This window comes from Macaca nemestrina, chromosome 8 (genome assembly GCF_043159975.1).
Source record: "Macaca nemestrina isolate mMacNem1 chromosome 8, mMacNem.hap1, whole genome shotgun sequence".
Lineage (NCBI taxonomy): Eukaryota > Metazoa > Chordata > Mammalia > Primates > Cercopithecidae > Macaca > Macaca nemestrina.
The window spans coordinates 76,805,114-76,825,696 of NC_092132.1; the positions used below are offsets into that span (position 1 = coordinate 76,805,114).

At 37.3% G+C, this 20,583-nt stretch overlaps 1 protein-coding gene and 1 pseudogene across 5 annotated transcripts in view; both read right to left on the reverse strand.

Annotated features, from left to right (window-relative positions):
- Nucleotides 1–20,583, reverse strand: part of C8H8orf34 (chromosome 8 C8orf34 homolog) — a 493,915-nt gene that overhangs the window by 329,532 nt on the left and 143,800 nt on the right. For all 5 annotated transcript variants that reach the window (XM_071068138.1, XM_071068137.1, XM_071068134.1 and 2 more), the window contains one exon: nucleotides 15,368–15,396. In XM_071068138.1, the coding sequence (XP_070924239.1) occupies nucleotides 15,368–15,396 (29 nt within the window). The remainder of the gene's footprint in view (nucleotides 1–15,367; nucleotides 15,397–20,583) is intronic.
- Nucleotides 693–1,617, reverse strand: LOC105482302 (ret finger protein-like 4A; annotated as a pseudogene).

Here is a 20,583-nt window from a genome sequence, read left to right on the forward strand (position 1 = left end):
ATTTGCCATAACTCACTATATTGAGGTTATTATCCTTACTCATCTTTAAATCTTCTCAACTCTTCCCAGTGGAAGATTATTTATGCTAGCCGCGAGCTCTTTTGACACAATCTTAGTGATCTTTGGTAGTGTTCTTGCCTTCTGATATAGCTATTTCAGCTATTTATTCTGAAACAGTTATTTCAGGCACTTTTTGTATATTCCTTGCTCCAGACCTGGAATCAACCATTATTCTAAGGGAAATGTGAAATGGTGAAACCCCATCTTTACCAAAAATTAAAACATTAGCCGGGCGTGGTGGCCTACACCTGTTATCCCAGCTACTCAGGAGGCTGAGGCAGGAGAATCGCTTTAACCTGGGAGGCGGAGGTTGCAGTGAGCTGAGATCATGCCACTGCACTGTAGCCTGGGGACAGAGTGAGACTCCGTCAAAAAAAAAAAAAAAAAAAAAAAAAAAAGCCTTAAAGACGAAAATGTAGACACACACACACAGGGAGTTGGTAATAAGTGGATAAACTAAGAAATATCTTCTTTTTTGAAATTTCAAAATATTTACTTATTGAAGAAAGCAACATGACAACAAAATTGATCTTTACCTTCTATCCGTTTGTACCTATGTGTATCTAACAGAAAATTCTTAGCTCTGGCTGTGGGCATACAGAAACTTCCTATGGATGATTATATTCAAATATTTATTTACTTTCCCCAGAATAAATTGGGGGACTGGCATTGTCTGGATTGATCACAGGACAGATACTCACAAAGCTCCATCTCGAGTTTCACGTTTATGAGCAAAACATGGACGCAGTGGCTAAAAGCAATTTTGTGTGTGTGGATATGACACCCATCACTAACATTATAAAAATAAATGAACCTCATACCTACATCCAGGAAAATTCCCACTCTGTGCAGCTGGGGACTCACCTAGAGAATAGGCAAAGGCATGGTGCTAGCAGCAAAGACCTTTCATTTTCTGGAACCTACAGTCCAGAAGCCTCATTCCGAAGAAAGTACAATGTCCCCCTGTCGATTCACAGATTCCTTACAAATGCCCACATCTACCTCCCAGTAATAGTGGCTGGAAGTAAAGGAAGGGGCACCCAGGACACACAGTGCAGAGGTGAACCTTTCAGCTTTACTCCTTCCTATTCCGGCTGAAATTCCCACATGGACACTCCTCTGGTCTTCAGAAATGGTGAGAAGTTTGTTGGCTGTGTCCACATCCAAGGTCATATCTACTTGAAACCTCTTCATCCTTGGGTTCATTTTTAGAATTGATTTCAGCTTGAGCTCTAGTTCCTTGATCATGGAAACCAGCACCCTCAGCTGGAACTTGGGCTTGATGTTAGTCTTCTGAGAGACCACAGAGCAGAAGGGGCACAGTAAACCTTCCCCATGGGGCTCCTTCTGCAGTGAACTGATGCACTGGAGGCAGCAGACGTATCCATATTTAAGTTGCACAGGTTCTTCAAGACCATTTGGACAGTGAGGACATCTAATTATTTCTTTAAAGTGTTCAGCCATGGCAAATGTCTCTTCTTCCCAAGCTTCTCCCTATGCCTCCCTGTCTGCAGTGGTTTCTGCAGACAGCTCAGATCGAGAAATATCTATTTAAAAATTTTTCTTTATATAATTCAGACTTAGAGAAAAGTTGCAAAAAAAATAGAGAAAAGTTGCAAAACAACAACAACAACAACAACAACAACAACTCTGTATACCCTTCCCCTGGTTTGCCCGAATGTTAATGGTTAATGTGATAATGTCAACATTGTTGGTCCGTATTTTGCGTTACCATTTTGGTTGACACTTTGCCTTACCATTTTTTTCTCTCTCATCTGTGTGCATGTTGAGGAGGGGGTGGGTGTGAGGGTGGATGTGTGGGGTGAGTGTTCTCTTCTTTACATATAAAATTTCCTCAGAACCACTGAAAAGTAAGTTGCAGATATGATGCTCCCTTGTCCCTAAACACTTTAGAGTATAGGACATTTTCTTATATGGTCAAAGTATGATAATATAATACCAATGCACCAACCTTGTTTAAATATCCCCAATTATCTGAAATACTGTTGTTCATGGTAAAAGAATATCCTGGATCCCACATGCCATTCAATTGTCATTTAAAAAAAAAAAATCTCTTTTAACCTGAAACAGTTTTCAGTCTTTCCTTGATTTATGACCTTCATGTTTTTGAAAAGTATGGGCCAGTTATTTTTTAGAAGGCCCCTCAACTGGTGTTTTCCAGTGTTTGCTTATGATTATATTCAAGTTATGCACTTTGGAAAGAATAACACAGAAGTGATATATTTATGTTAGGCCATTTTTGTTACTATAAAGGTATACCTGAGTCTAGGTAATTTATTTTAAGAAGAGGTTTGACTCATGGTTCTGCAGGCTGCACAGGAACCACGATGCTGGCATTTGCTCCTGGTGAAGGCTTCAGGACTCATGGCTCTAGGCTATGCAGAGCCACCATTTCACATGGCCAGAGCCAGAGCAAGAGAGTGAGGAGGGAGGTCACACACACTTTTCAACAACCAGATCTCACATGTACTAACTGAACAAGAACTAACATCACCAAGGGGATGGTGCTAAACCATTCATGAGGGATCTGCCCCCAATCCAATCACCTCCCACTAGGCCCCAACTCCAACATTGGGAATTACATTTCAACACGAGATTTGGATGAAACAAACATCCTATATCAGTATTCTTTTCATTCTTTTCATATCAAAAGGCACGTGATGTTGTTTTTCCTCTCACTGAAGGTATTAACCTTGATCACCTGGTTCAGGTGATATCATCCAGGTTTCTCCAGTGAAAAGTGGCTCCTTTTGTTAATTAATAAGTATATTCTGGGGAATATCTTGGAATTCATCAAAATTTTACCTACAAATTTTAACATCCTTTGCTGACATCCGACTACATCAATTACTATGACAGTTGCCAATTTGTGGCTTTCTAATTCCATCATTCCTTCTAAATTTATTCATTGGTAGTATACTATGCATCCTCCTTCACCTAATGTATGGATGTATATATATCAGTATGGACATATGGATTATTATTTTATTTAATGGGCTATAACACATTATCATCATCATTTTGTTTATGCTTGAATTTTCCCAGATTTTGCCAGGAGAAGCCCTGATAATCTGGTTCCTGTATCCTTTTGACAAGTCCCATCATTATTTGAATGTATCTTTGCTTTCTGGCACTAAAAAATATTCCAACTATGCAGCCATAAAACAGAACAAAATCCTGTCCTTTGCAACAACATGGATGCAGCTGGAGGCCATTATCCTAAGCCAATTAATGCAGGAACAGATAAGCAAATACCACATGTTCTCACTTATAAGTGGGAGCTAAGCATTAGGCACACATGGCCATAAAGATGGGAACAATAGACACTGGGGACTATTAGAGTGGGGAGAGAAAAAGAGGGGCAAGTGCTGAAAAACTACTCATTGGATACTATGTTCACTACCTGGTTGATGGGATCTTTCATACCCCAAACCTCAGTGTCACACAATACACTCATATAACAAACCTGCACATGTACCCCCCGAAGTTATTTGTTAAAAAAGATATTCCAGACTCAACTTGTACTTTCTTAGTACAGTCCCAAATTCAGCCATTTCTCCAAGGAGACTTGGTTCCTTTTAAAAGAAAATGCTATTTAGAAAACAGTATCTGGCCTCTAGTTGTGCTCACTGCCACTAGAATGTGCATTTTATTTTTTAAAAGAAAAAAATACTGAGTTCTTCATGATATTTCTGATTTGAAATCAGGATTATAATATTTTTACTTAAATTTATTGACCTTACATATATATATTTCCTTTCCCCTATGCCAAAAATTCTAGTTCTTAAAGATACCAACATAAGTACTTCTTCTGTATATCATGCAAAGCACACACAACAGTTTCATTATAATTATATCAGCACTATCATTAACAACACGATTACTAACAACACTTTAAGACTGTGGTGCTGTTCTGCCTGTCCTTAGAGTACCTTCCACTAGAGACAATCAAATCACTGTTGATAATGGCTTAGAGTAATTCATCTCAGCGTGTTTATGCAAAAAATTGAAATGCAGTTGTGCTCATTTGTTTCAGTTTGTTTTGGATAATAAGAAATTACTCTTTTAAGATTTAACTTTGTTTTTAAATTGTATAGAATATTTAAATTGTTCCAAAGTCAAATATTCAAAATTATAAGAGGCAAGCTTCTATCCCTATCTTACTCTCTTTACCTTTCTTTATTTCTACCCCCCCATACCATCTCTTCTGCCATAGGCAACTTTTAAAAACAATTTGATGTGTGTGCACATGCATGTGGGTGTGTGTATTTTACAGTAGGGCAGGTTTTGCTATTGTTGTTTGGGTTTTCATAGAAGCAAACTTGGGCTGGGCGTGGTGGCTCATGCCTGTAATCCCAGCACTTTGGGAGGCTGAGTGGATCAGCTGAGGTTGGGAGGTCGAGACCAGCCTGACCAACATGGAGAAACCCCATCTCTACTAAAAATACAAAATTAGCTGGGGGTGGTGGTGCATGCCTGTAATTCCAGCTACTTGGGAGGCTGAGGCAGGAGAATCGCTTGAACCCGGGAGGTAGAAGTTGCGGTGATCCAAGATCGCACCATTGCACTCCAGCCTGGGCAACAAGAGTGAAACTCCATTTCTGCCCCCACCCCCCAAAAAATAGAATCAAATATGCATCTATATTTTCATTACACTTACTTAGATGAATGGTAGCATACTAAAAACACATTTCTGTCCCTTCCTTTATTCATTTAGCAATATATTATCCCAGGGGTCATTCCTTAATACATAGAGATATTATTTCATTTGTATAGCTGTATAGTCCTCTCTTGTGTGGATATACTGTAATTATCCAGTATTTTATTTTAATGGACATTTCATTTTTTCTACTCTTTCGTTATTAAAATAGTATGACAAGGTACAGTCACACATATAGGTCTTTTTGTATTTTTGCCAGTGTGTCTTCAGAATAGATTCATAGAAATGGGATCATTTCGTCAAAGAATAATTGCACATAAAATGTACTAGATATTGTAAAATTTCCCTGCATAGTGTTTGCAGCATTTTGGATTCCCACCAACAATGTGTGAAATTGTCTGTTTCCAGTGCCTCATCAACAGAGTATCTGACAAATGGGGATTTCTGTTAATCTGACAGGTAAGCAGTAATGCATAATTTGCATTTCTCGTGTTTTGAGCAAAGTTGAGCATCTTTTTATATAGTTAAGAAGGATTTTTTCTACAAACAATCTCCTTATATGGCTCATTTGTAGTGGAATTTAGGTCTTTTATTCTCTGCTTTTAGAAGCTCCCTACAATTAGAATTATTAAGTTCTGTCTGTGATATAAACTGCAAATATTTTTCTTGGGTTGTCACTTTCCATGTTTTATTTTTGAGAGACAAACATGGACCACAACCATGCTGAGAGAACTCTGAGCGAAGTTTACATGGCTATCTTTGTTAGTATTTGAACTTTTACCTGATAAACATCAAACATATGACCAACATAGGATATAAAGCAGTTCTACAGATATTTTCCTACTGCCCAAAATATATAATGCACATGTAGGTCACACGTGAGTAGGCAAGAGATTCTGGAACACAGAAACAAGACAACAGGATCACAGCAATTACAGTATGCTCTGCTAGAACATTCTCCAATTACTGACCAAAAAAAGCAATAAAACTCAGATTTGTCTGCCTGGGGAGAAATAAACAGAAATAGAAAGTAAATAGCAAAACAAAGCTATCTGGTGAAAAGACATCCTTACTTGGAAGAAGTTAAGATTTTGCCCCTTCCATAGGGTGTACTTAGTGAGGCAAGCGTCAAGCGGCCTGACAGCCCATGGCACACTGTCTATGGCTGATGTCAATGGTACACATAGAGCCAGTGTGAAGCAACTTAAAATAGGCCCTCCTTGAGCTTCTTAACGTTTTAGAAAGGCAAGGTTGCATAGCAATTAAGTAAATAAGTTTTGAAGGTAAATTGATGCTCAAATTTGAATAGTGCATTATATTACGTCTCTCTTAAATTTGCTCAACTCACCAAACTCTCTGGGCTTCTATTTTCTTACGTATAAAATGGAGATCATGAGAGCTTTCTCATGGGGTTATTGTGAGTATAAGTGAGAATGTGTCCTCAAAGCACTTAGCTGTCACACTACATGCTTGATAACTACAGTCTTCATGAACTGCCTATTGAGTCTATTACATGGTGTCATATATATTTATCTTTCATGGTAAAGCAATTTTTGTGAGCATGCACATTATACTATCTTAAGTCTCTTTCTTAAGAGAAAAATACCTTCTTTTTAAGACACTCTTCTGTCTTAACTCTCTTAACTACTTAATAAAAACAATAAAAAAAGAGCTCTTAAGGTAATAGAATAACAAAGAAATGTCTTGTGGTAGGAAAACCAGCAAAAGGCCACAAAAGGCAGAACAACATAAACAGATAAACAAATTTTTAGTAATTTCTGGCTAGTTATTTACCCAGTAATTATTTAACAAAAGCTTAGCATGGGCTATACAACAGTATCCACTGTGGACAAAAAGTTTCTAGTAATAAACATAGCAATTATTAATTGAATAATTACCCTATACTAGGCACAAAGACAGGAAATGTAATGACATAACCAATTGCAGAGATTGAGAGTGTAGACTCTGGACTGTTAAACTGTCTGGGTTTCAGTTCTAGCTCCTCCACTTACTACGTGACAAAGAGGAGCTTATAAAATTGCAAGTGCTTCTGTTATTCCATCTATTAAATGGTGGATAATAGCACCTGTCTCATAAATATGATATAATTGTTAAGAGCCATGGACTCTGGAGCTAATTGGCTGTGCTTTGTGCTCCACTCCTATTTTCTTTTTATGTGACTTCTGCTAAGTTTATTAACCTCTGCGTCCCAATTTCCTCACCTGTCAAATGTGGATAATAGTCCCGATTTCCCAAGATATTAGTAAATACTAAATAAGATAATGCAAGCAAATAATGTAGAACGCTATCTGGCATAATAAGTTCTCAATAAATGTTAACTATGTTTATTAAGATAAAATGGCATAATCTATATAAAATGCTTAGCCCAAGGTCTAGAATTTAGTATGCACTAAATAGTACATTGTTATTATTGTGTGTGTGTGTATATATATATAATTATTGTTACACGTCTATTTAAAGTTTCAAGGGCTAGAAACAGACTCACTACCACTCAACATGTAATAAGAGCTAAAGACAGCAGTATTTCTGATGAGTTGCCCAAAAGATATACAGACTGCCTATGGCACTAAATACTCTAAAATATACCCCAGTCTAAAGCCAGAACATCAGCATCAGGGAGGACTGTCCTGTACTTCACTATTGAGACCTCCAGTGGAATTGTTCTAACTAAAGTTTACTTTTGCTTTATGACATCTGCTTAGGTCAGTAGACATTATTCTAAGAGTGCCTATGAATGTACTGATGTTATAAAGAATATATATACACACACACACATATATATATAGACGCACACAAATATATATACACACACACATATATATATACACACACACATATATATATACACACACACATATATATGTGTGTGTATATATATATATATTTTTTTTGATATGGAGTCTCACTCTGTCACCCAGGCTGGAGTGCAGTGGTGTGATCTCCGCTCACTGCAACTTCCGCCTCCCACGTTCAAGGGGTTCTCCTGCCTCAGCCTCCCAAGTAGCTGGGATTACAAATGCCTGCCACCATGCCCGAAAATTTTTTGTATTTTTAGTAGACACAGGGTTTCACCATGTTGGCCAAGCTGCTCTCAAACACCTGACCTCAAGTGATCCACCTCCTTGGCCTCCCAAAGTGCTGGGATTACAGGTGTGAGCCACTGTGCCCAGCCTAAAAGACTATATTTTTTAGTTATGGAAAAATCATAACATAAAATTCACCATCTTAACCATTTTTAGTGTATAGTTCAACTATGTTAAGTTTATTTACGTTGTTGTGCAGCCAATCTCTGTGCAAACCAATGTTGGGCAGACATCTTTCATCTTGCAAAATGAAACTCTACACTCCTTAAACAATAACTTCCCATTTCCCCCTCCCCTCAGCTCATGACAACCACCGTTACACTGTTTCTGTAATTTGGATTACTCTAAATACTTCATATAAGTAGAATCATGCAGATGATCATCTGGTAGATACCAGAGAGTCAAGAAAAAAATTTCAACAAGATTTTGCTTTAGGAAGAATCTTCTTGTGGCATGTCTTAGGTAGTTTTCCCTAGAATGAGATGCTGAGAAAGTGATTTATTGAGGAGTTCTCTCAAGTGAAACCTATAAAAGAATGAGGGAACCAGGAGAAGACAAGGAAATAAGCACATAAACACCCAACAGTCATAGCAGCTGAAGGATAGGTCACACCGCCCTAGTGGAGGGAAATTGGGCAGGCACCAGTTTGTCTTTTTATGACTGGCTTATTTCAATTAGCATAAGGTCCTCGAGGTTCAGCCATGTTGTAGCATGGGACACTATTTCCTTCTTTCTGAAGGCTGAACACTATTCCATTGTATATATATACTGCATTTTGTTTATCCATTCATCTGTCAGTGAACACTTGGTTGCTTTCACCTCTTGGCCATTGTGAATAATGCTGCTATGAACATGGGTGTCCAATTATTTCCTATAGATCTTACTTTTAATTCTTTTGGATATATACTTAGAAGTGGGATTGCTTCATAATATGGTATCTTAGTTCATTCCTGCTGCTGTAACAAAATAACTTGAACTAGGTTAATGTATAATAACATAAATTTATTTTTTACAATTTTGGAACCTGGGAAGTCCAGATCAAGGTGCTAGCAGATTCAGTGTCTGAATCTGAAGGTGAGAGCATGCCGTTTATCTCTGAGTTGAGCCATCTTGCTACATGCTCACATGGCGGAGAGGAAGCAGAAGAACCAAACAGGCTTCCTCAAGCCGTTTCATAAGGGCACTAATCTCATTTATGAGGGTGGATCCCTCATGGCCTAACCACCTCCTAAAGACCCTGCTTCTTGGGCCGGGCACGGTGGCTCAAGCCTGTAATCCCAGCACTTTGGGAGGCCGAGGCGGGCGGATCACAAGGTCAGGAGATCGAGACCACAGTGAAACCCCGTCTCTACTAAAAATACAAAAAATTAGCCGGGCACGGTGGCGGGCGCCTGTAGTCCTAGCTACTCAGGAGGCTGAGGCAGGAGAATGGCGTGAACCCAGGAGGCGGAGCTTGCAGTGAGCCGAGATCGCGCCACTGCACTCCAGCCTGGGCAACAGCGTGAGACTCCGTCTCAAAAAAAAAAAAAAAAAAAAAAAAAAAAGACCCTGCTTCTTAATACTTTTGCAATGGGGATTACATATCAATATGAATTTTGGAAAGATACAAACATTCAAACCATAACAGATGGTATTTTTATTTTTAACTTTTTAAGGAACTGCTATACTATTTTCTGTTATGGCTGCACCATTTTACATTCCCACAAACAGTGCACACAGTCCCACTCTCTCCATATCCTCACCAACACTTGCTATTTTTTCATTTTGTTTGTTGTTTATTTTCTGATAGTGGCCATCCTAATGGGTCTCAGAGGGTATCTCATCGCATTTTTTTTCCCCTCTGGTGATTAGTGATATGGAGCATCTTTTCAGATGCCTGTTGATCATTTGTACATCATCTTTGGAGAAATGTCTATTCAAACCCTTTGCCCATTTTTTAATTGAGTAATTAGTTTTTGTTGTTGAGTTATAGGAGTTATTTATATATTCTGGATATTAACTTCTTATCAGATGTATAATTTGTGAGTGTTGGGTCCTTTGATGCATAGAAGTGTAATGATATTTTGAGGGTATCAATGCCTACATTATACAGCATCTTTTTCAGCAGGAGGTTATAGTGATCCTCCGTTCTCTTCCCTTTGAAATGTTTTCCCATATACTTCTCAGAAATATTTTATATTGTGGATATTTTAGTTTAAATTACTTTCCATAATAAATTAATGTTAGTTTTAATAGTCACTAAAACCATCTGCAATTTACAGAGAAGGTAACTAAATTTCAGCATCCGGAAGTAACTTCCTGAAGGCCATGTAGTTAGTAAATGGCAGATGCCAAGATTCAATCCAGCCTTTCTGTGGATTTTTTCAGAATACTAGGCTACTTCTTCAAGCAGTGAACACAAACTGTGTCATTTGTGATGCAGTCACTGTGCTTGCTAAAGGATCCTGGCAGGTGAGCTCACTTTCTGCAGGGCTGACTAGGGAGGCTGGAACTTGAAGGAGGGATCACAGTCAGAGAAAGAAAAGGGAATGACATGAACAAAAATGTGAAAATAAACAAAAGTATGACCTAGAAGTACTGTCTGCTGGCTACTTTACCCTATTTCTTGTTGAGTACAATACAGTTTGGATAGAAAAAAGAAGGAAATCAATCATAAGAGATAGATGAGAGCCACGACATGGAGACTGTTAATTCTAGTCTTAGAAATTTGGACTTGAGTCTGGCATGGTGGGTCACGCACAAAATCCCTGCTCCTTGGGAGGCTGAGAAGAAAGGATTGTTTAAGGCCAGGAGTTCGAGACTAGCCTGAGCAACATAGGAAGACCCTTTCTCTAAAAAAATTAAAAAATCAGCTGTGCATGGTGGCACATGTTCATAGTCCCAGCTACTCAAGAGGCTGAGGTGGGAGGGTCATTTGAGCCCAGGAGATCAAGATTGTAGTGAGCTATGATCACAGCACTGCACACCAGCCTGGGTAACAAAGCAAGATCCTGTCTCCATTAAAAATAAAATAAATAAAAGAAAAACGGCTAAAAAAGGAATTTTTGTTTAATTTGGTAGATACCAGAGAGTCAATAAAAAAATTTCAACAAGATTTTGCTTTAGGAAGAATCTTCTTGTGGCATGTCTTAGGTAGTTTTCCCTAGAATGAGATGCTGAGAAGTGAGTTCTTGAGTTCTCTCAAGTGAAACCTATAAAAGAATGAGGCAACCAGGAGAAGACAAGAAAAGAAGCGCATAAACACCCAACACTCAGCAACTGAAGGATAGGTCACATCGCCCTAGTGGAGGGAAACTGGGCAGGTACCAATCATGTCTACTATGTGGCATTTTGAAGGATGAATTGGAATCATGGGAGCTTGAAGAACCACATACAGATATAAAAGGTACTACCATTTGAACTTGGATAGTGGCTGTGTGGGCAGAATGATGACTTCCCAGAGATGTTCATGTCCTAATACCCGAAACCTGTGAATATGTTCCATTACAAATGAATGAATATTTACATTTCTATATGTAATTAGTTACATAATTACATGTGCATAAATATGCAAAGGGACTTTGCATGATTAAGATTAAAGATCTTGAGATAGAGAGATTATCTGCATTAGCCAGGTGGCCTCAAGCTAACATGATTCCATAAATAGGGAGAGTTGTTCCTGGCTGAAGTTAGAGACAGAAAGATGTTGCTGGTTTTGAAGGCATAACAAGGGGGCCACATACTAGAGGAATACAAGCAGCCCTAGAAGCTGGAAAAGATAAAGAAACAGATTTCCCCTGTAATGGAAAGAAAGCAGCCCTGATTGCACCTTGACTTTGTTTAGCTCAGGGAAACTCATGTTCAACTTTGAAACTACAGAGCTGTAAGATAATAAATTTGTGTTGTTTTAAGGTGTCACAGCAGCAACAGAAAGCCAATACAGTAGTCATATAAGAGAAAGAAAAAGGTTAATGACTAAGGAATTGGTAAGAGTTCCCACAACTTAAAAAAAAAAAAAAAAAAAAAAAAACACTTAAAAAAAGTTAACCTCTGTTTCATTTTATTTCTTTATTTTAAACAGAATTAGTAATTCTTATTACCTTTCTCAGAGTTCACAAAGTAATGTAAAAGGCCATGAAAAAATGATTTCAATGAAATTATAACTGAATTAGAAAATGATGGTTAAAAAATTCCATATTTTATAAAGGTTAAGAAAAACATATATTTAGTGAATCCCCAAAATTGTTAAGAGTAAAAGGAAGAAGCTGTATTTACTACTACATTAAAGACATATGTACCAGGTGAATACTAACTGCAAACCATTCCGATTGGCTGTTTTTCAGTGGCTGCCTCCCTGAGATTCATTTTCTTATTCAGGAAAATTCAGGACTGTGAGCTTCATGGTCACCAGAGGGTGCTATGGGACAGGCTCTCCCACTCCTCCAAGGGTGACTGCCAGACAGGCAAAGAATGGTCACAATGCCTCTGGAAGTCTGTGACTCTTTTCTGTTATCTGGCATTCTACAAAAATCAGATGTGAAAGTGGGGTCAATTTTTTTTTTTTTGCACTGAAATGTTTTTTTTTTTAAATGGAAAGTTATTTATGACAAACTTTTGGCATCTTCCTCAATAAAAATTAAAAATAATAAATGTGCAATAAAATTTAGCAGTTTCCACAAAGTCTTCAAAAAATAGGAATATTAGGTAAGTAAATGAAAATCATCAGTGTCATACAATTTAGTTAAATGGATATTCCCCTGAGCTAGTGCTAGGAAGAGAGGGGGTGTGAGGGAGAAGGCTATGTCCTGAGGCTGACACTTAACTGAGTGTCAGGGCATCCATAATTTATCCTGTGAGGGTTATATCTGTTTCAGTTCCAAGAACAGCTAAAATTCTTTAGCTCATCAACAAAGCCGCTGCAAGTCAGAGCTCAGAAAAAAAAAGAGAAGGACAAGAGCCAAGCACAGTAACAACCCCATACAAGCTAATTTATGACTCAGGCAGCCAAGGTTTTGCAGAATTTATTACAAGGAGCAAATGAACCTAGAAATGGTGATGGTTATATCTTTGCACTTAAAATGAACATAGATCATAACAGCAAGAGGAGGAATTATTACACTTCTGCAAACTGTAAGGAAACTCATGGCATAAGAAGGAGACCAGCTGGGGTGAGACAATGACAGGCACACAGAGGGGGTCTAGAAAAGCAGAACAAAGCTGGGAAGGCATGCCTACCACTTATATACTTGCCACTGTGTATGGTCAACATGGAGTTCTGCCTGGAGTCGGTACAGATGATGATGAAACTAATTCTAAAATATGATGATGGTTTGTTTATTAAAGGAAATAGATATTTAAGAAAATACTCATAAATTATATTTTTTAGTGAGTTAGAAATACATTCTTCTGGTACAAAATTCAAAAGGTGTTATATTATATTTGGAGTAGAATAATAGCTTTATGGTTTTTGCAAAAATAATACAATTATTACATAGTAGCTTACTGTTTTAAAATGTCAGGATTTATATGATGTTATTTTTTGTAGAGGTGGAGCATCCCTAATTTGAAAATCTGAAATGCTCCAAAAGCTGAAACTTTTTGAGCATTTACATGACGTCACAAGTAGAGCATTTTATACTTGACCTCAGGTGATGAGTCACAGTGAAAAGCCAGTCAAGACTTTGTTTCACGCACAAAGTTACTAAGAATATTGCATAAAATTACCTCCAAGTGATGTGTATAAGATGTATATGAAACATAAATGAATTTTGTTTTAGACTTTGGTCCTAGCCCCATGATATCTCTTTATATATATGAGTGTTCCAAAATCCAAAAAGCCACCTGAAATTCAAAACACTTCTTGCCCCAAGTATTTTGGATAAGGTGTATGCAATCTGTACAATACTTTCTATCATATATTATGTATATACCTAGTCTCCAAGCCACATTTCAATATATTTTCTGTCTCAAAAGATATCTAGAGCAGTGTTCACCAAATATTGATGATGGCTATTTCTACATGCTTCTCTCTTTCCAGCTACCCATCTGATGTTAGAGATTTTTTTCAGCCAAAACAACATATCACAACAGATTGAATGCAGAAGCAGATATGAAAATGTGGCAGTTTTTTAATTAGCCATACATTAAAGAGATTTTCAAAATGTAAACAATGCAACTTTCTTACTAACATTTTGTTTTAGAATATAAAAGTATTTTTCCTAAAAATGTTATTTGTGTTAGGGTAATGGTTTAATCACCGCTATTTAAAAAAAAAAAAACATGTAAATTTCTTTTTTTTTTTTTTTTTTTTTTTTTTTTTGAGACGGAGTCTCGCTGTGTCTCCCAGGCTGGAGTGCAGTGGCGTGATCTCGGCTCACTGCAAGCTCCGCCTCCCGGGTTCACGCCATTCTCCCGCCTCAGCCTCCCAAGTAGCTGAGACTACAGGCGCCCGCCACCACGCCAGGCTAGTTTTTTTTTTTTTGTATTTTTAGTAGAGACGGGGTTTCACCATGTTAGCCAGGATAGTCTCGATCTCCTGACCTCGTGATCCACCCGCCTCGGCCTCCCAAAGTGCTGGGATTACAGGCTTGAGCCACCGCGCCCGGCCGTAAATTTCTTATTAGTTTAAATGTTTAACGTTTAGATATCTAATATCAATATATTATCAACACAAGAATCTAATATTGATAGATATAATCCATATAAATCAAGGCTCTTTGGGGTCCTCTCTAATTTTCAACAATGTAAAGGGTTTTTGAGACTAAAAAAATGAGAATATGAATAGTTATAAATAAAATCTCTCTCATAAGCAACAACTCATATAAACATGTTTAATAGGCAACTCAAAATAAACAATCTAAATGAGAACTCTTGATGTTATCCAAACCTGACAGATTTGATTTTTTCCTAGTTTTTCTAATTGTAGTAAGTGGTACCACAATTGACCTAGTTGCTCATCTCCCAAACCTAGCAGCCCATCATTGACTGATTTGTTCCGCAATTTCCCACATCCAATCCATTAGCAAGTTCCAGTGACACAACTGTAGAAATATATTCCTAATCACACCACTTCTCATCACCATCACAACTACTACCCCACTTCAAAGCACCATCATAGTCTCTTGGCATCTTGGAAAATTAAAATAAACAAACAAAAAGCTTTATTGGTAAGGTTTCCAAAGAGGAGCTATCAAAAAATACAATGTTTTCCATATCATTATCATTTAGGTACAAATGGAATAAAATTTACATAATATAGTGTTATGAGTTTTTATTTTGCAATATAGTGATTCAGTGATTATAGTGATTCCATTTTCTCTAACCAAATTCTAAAGGCCTTGACTCAAAAGAGTAGGTGATACATATTTAATGGAATAGCTTTCATAAAACAGTATGTATTTAACTTTCAAAGTTTTAAAATGTTAGCACCAAATAAATTATACTTGAACATTTTATATGTTTCTGAAAATGTATTTATATTGAGACAGTGGAATAAAAGGTAAGTTCTACATTTTCTTTTCACCAGATGTATAGTTCAACTTACCTTATCGAGTTCATCTGAAATTGCAATACCTGGGATTTAAAAGAGATTTATAAAAAAAAGTTTTAGAAGCAATCTTTAGTAACCTAATGTTCAAAACAAACTTTCTATTTGTAAAAGCAGTGCATTTCCTATTCTATTTTTTTCTTTTTATTAGTGCTTCAAAATAATGTGGCACATCGTTTTTACCAATGAAAACAAATTAGGAATTTAAGTCAACTATAACAGCTATGAACTTCTGAAGCAATGCAAATGATGCAACAAAAACAAAGCAGTGCCATATTCCTTGTAGGTTGTTAAAGGCAGAACAAACATGCAAATATGATTGTAGAGATATCATTTTTAGGTTATGATGACAATAAAGTATAACTTAGCCTGTTACTATTTTGCTCCTTGTTAAGAATTTAGACTCCCAGAATAATTAGATATTAAGGCAGAATGGTGGTCCAAGATGATTTATTCTAATGTCTTTATTTTGTGGATGAGGAAATAGACGAGAAAGTTTAAAGAATTTTCCCACAGTCCCTCAGATTGACAGCTCCTTGAGCCAATGCATAAATGATTCCTCCTCATAAGTTTCTTCCCCACCATCCACATATTTCTCACTGCACATCAGTCTAATTTCTGTCTTTATCCTTTCTCCAAAATTATTGTAAGTCAGCAATGTAAAAAGTTTAGTCCTTAATTTCTCTGTGATGATACACTATCAATTCCTCTTTATTGAAATGCTATCCTCTCTTTTCTGTGCTCCTTTGTCTCCTTCAGAGGAATCCTCTTTTTTGTAGGCATAGGGGTCCTTTCCTGAAATGGCAAGGGCTCTTTGCTGAGCTGTCTTTTCTTCTCATTTGTTATACTTCTCTTGATAATCTACTGCATACCTTTGATATTTTTATTTCTCTATATGGCACAGCTTTACTGCCAGCACAGACTTTCTTCCTGAGCTAATTGTTGAATTCTTGTGGGCATTCCATTCTCAACTTGTCAGACTAAAGACATCATCCTCCCAATTCACTCTCCATTTTATTCTTTTGAACAATGGGGCTGAACTTCAGCACTGTGGCAGGGCACTGGAGCAGCTCTCAGATTCAGGGCACAGATCAAAGGGGGGTTGTTGTCAAACCCCAGTAGGGAATGAGCCAAGAGATAAGGAAAGGCCTAAAGTTTGAAGCCCAGGAGAACTTGGAGAAAATGAGAATAGGAATTGAAGCTGAAGTTCAGCAGACTACAAAGCACAAGAAAGAATGAGTTGGGTTGGAAAAGAGAACCTGAAAACAGCCTCAGGATAATGAACCTGAGTAAAAAGAGCATGTTACAGGGTTCAGATCCCCTGCCTGTCTCAGGGATAGACGTGGAGGGTGTAAATGATATTTTATTAGTTCTTATATCATCTCCCACACCACTAACCTAATGAATCAATTATACACAAAGCCAAAAAAGTACACACAACTTCATCTCAGTAAACGGCACCATTGTAGATCCCATTGTAGAAGACACTAGAAACATAGGTACATTTGGGGCTTATTCTTCAATATTCTATAAAATTCTTTTTCTTTTTTTTTTTTGGTAGAAGTCATTGGTAACTAAGAATTTTTATGTATCACATATTAAAAGAGAGTCTAACTACCACTTCAGGGATTTTGGGTGACCAAAGCTTAACAATTATTCAAGGACTTGCTGTATTATGAAGGTAGTGCCTTCAAACAGTTAAAGGAGAAAAAGCTTTAAGGATGGCTAGCACTGGAGCTGGGCTGTATCACTGCTGAGTGAACCGTGATGGAGAACTCAGATATGATGGCACCACAGTCAAGGGGAAGACGTAAGACTAAGAGATCTCAGAGGGCAATTATAAACATTTGTGAAGACCTAACATGAATCATTTGTGGAATGTTTGGGCTTAAAAAATATAGAGAATTACAAATGGTCATTTAGAATAACTCAGATTTTAAGAAAAGATAGGACATTTATGGGATACTAAATGGCTTATGTCACAGTCTATAGATTTAAAATACATTATTACAATTTATAAAAATCCAAACATGTCTTTTAAATGCTTATATTTACATGTAATTTAATTCTATAAAAATGTTCCTTTCCAATATGAATTCAAGATTAAGACTGAATATCTTAAATATAAAATTTTAAAGGGCTTAGTCTATTTTAAAAGAGAGAGCATAGATAATATGAAACAAAATTCTCTTTCTCACCCAAAGTCATAAAGCGTGGATATCTGGAATTAAATAATCCATAATTCAATTATTTGGGATTTTTTACACTCTCTTAATCTCTTGATTTATTTTTATTTTTATTTACTTTTTTATTTATATATTTTTTGAGACAGAGTCTTGTCCTGTTTTCCAGGCTGGAGTGCAATGGTTGGATCTCAGCTCACTGCAACCCCTACCTCCCGGGTTCAAGCGATTCTCTTGCCTCAGCCTCTCGAGTAGCTGAGATTACAAGGGCCTGCCACTATGCCCAGCCAATTTTTGTAGTTTTAGTAGAGATGGGGCTTCACCACATTGGCCAGGCTGGTTTCAAACTCCTGACTTCGTGATCCACCCGCCTCGGCCTCCCAAAGTGCTGTAATTACAGGGGTGAGTCACCACACCCAGCCCGATGTCTTGATTTTTTTTAACTTCCTGCATCATGCTCTCAGGCCTGCAAAAAGAGTTTTCTCATTTAACTTTTAGAAAGCTACCAGTTGATCTTTAAGTTTCTTTTATGCCTCATATTTATGAATCCATTATTCATAAAGATAGCAGCAATATATCACTTTTCCAGAAAGAAGCAAGAACTGGCAAGTAAGTAAAAAAGCCCTGTGAATAGTCAAAATGTGTGTCACACAGAACTTGCACATTACTCATGGGCTACCTCCTCTCAATTTGAGCAAACATATGAGCTGTTTTTCAGGGCTGGAAAATTTTAGCAGTTGAAAATGGAGATGAAGAGAAACGTTGCTTTGAAGATATATTTCAGTACTAAGAAGTAACGGACCCCAGAATAAAACTCAAACTAGCTAAATGGAAAACTCAGTTTGGAGAAAGAATTTTGCCTTTAATTATGCCAACTTGTTGGTCTGACCATATTTTGTTCAAATTCTTATTATCATATTTTCTTAAAATTTATATATTTTGATGAGTTTGCCTGAGAAATTATCCAAATAAATCTTCACTCTATTATCAGTAATTCTTTCAGCTTTCTATTATCAGTGTCAAGTTGCCTAGGGCATTTTTTTTTTTTACTTCTTATTTCATTTTTAATCAAAGCTTAAACAGATTAAAAGCAGTTGAAAGAATTTTAATGAAACGCTTCACAGAGGCATGAAGCTCTAATGGGAACCATTTATACTGAGTAGCTAGGATATTTCTCCCAGTGTCTAGCAGAACATCCACAGCTATTCCCTGAGAAGATATTAACAACTTTTAGGCATTTTATTAACTTTTAAAAGGTATTATACTTTAAATTGAGATTCTTTTTTAAGTTTATGAAGACTGGGGATCTTCAGAAAACAGAAAACATGCAAAAGAAAACGAATTGGGTTGCTAAGATATGTTGTAAGAAAGAAAACCCCAGGATTTGAGGGTGGGACTCTTAATGAACAATGGAACATATGGTCCTTGTAAAAGTCAAACTAGAGCTTAAAGGAAACATCCTATCAGGGTCATATGGTTTGGATTTGTGTCCCTGACCAAATCTCATGTTGAATTTTAATCCCCAGTGTTAGAGGTGGGGGCTGGTGGGAGGTGACTGGATCACAGGGGTGGATTTCTCATGAATGGTTTACCACCATGTCCTTGTTGCCGCTCTCACGATAGTGAGTTCTCAAATGATGTTGTCCTTTGAAAATGCATAGAAAATGTATAGTACCTTCCCTAATCTTGTTCTTGCTTTTGCTTTCACCATTTGACTGCGAATTCCTGCTTGGCCTTGCGCCATGATCGTAAGCCCCCAGAGGCCTCCCCAAAGGCAGATGCCGGTGTTATGCTTCCTGTAGAGCTTGCAAAACCGTAAGCCAATTAAACCTCCTTTCTTATAAATTACGCAGACTCAAGTATTTATTTATAGCAATGCAAGAATGTCCCAATACACAAAGTAACCATTGCTTAGGGTAGCAATAGTGTCCAGCTGTAGGAGTGAGCTGCCTGGCAGAGAAGGGGAAAATTAGTTCTTTGAGAAACTGAGCTTCTCTTCTGGATAAAGAAGCAGTGGCTCCCACAGGCATGTCAGAGGTAGACATGAATCAGGTAGAATTTCCTGATTCACCGTGGAGCAAACTTATCTAGATGCCTCCATTTGTGTCATTTAGTTTATGGGCCTTTCCATTTATTCCCAACTCCAAAGAAGTCTCACTGTGCGCAGGCTAAAGCAACTCCATCTTTGATGCTAATCCGCCATGTTGACTTCTGATCAACCCAATTCTGGGAATACCTCTAAGATTTCCCATTTATCTATTATTCCTTGTTTAAGAGCAGGTACTTACCATAAATCCTGCCATTAGGTCAAAACAACCTTGATGCTATTATGCTTCAGTTGTCCTACATATCCCTTCTAAATCACGTATGCCCTTTCCCTATGGTATATAAGTCCTGGGTCTGGAAGATAATGGTGCAGGGACTCACCTTGTCTTGCAACCTCCCCAGACACACACATGGCTTCTGTTCATTAGTCCCTATTAAATGTTTCTTTCTAAATTCAACTTGCAGCCTCTTTCTTCGGCTTTTCAGCTTTCTCAGACTTTTGGGGGTATATTTGCATAGACCAGCACAGCACAAAACACATTAGTATCAGAAACTTATTTCAAACACAGTTTTCATTTTCTCATGTTTGAGTTGCCTTCTATAAGGGAAATAAGAGCTATCGGTTTCTTCAAGACTTCCATCTTTCTAGGCATCTGCTCAGCCACAGAGTTAGAATTAGGTTGTAGTTATAAGAAATGGAAGTAGCAACTTTTCAAAATTCTCTATACTTTAGCGTAATTCATTTCACAGAAGCAGGTTCAAAAACTCATATAGTATAAAATGGTACTATTTCTCTAAAACCTACTTCCCTATTGGAAAAAAATGCCAATTGTATTATAATGTAGAAAATTAGACTCCCCAATTCTTTCTTTTTTAAAGCCTTTTTTCAACTGTGAGATAAAATTCAAATACAAAAATAGAGCATATATAGCTTGGAAATATCAGTTTTTTGCTATAGCTGGCCCATACTGGCTTGTGAAAACC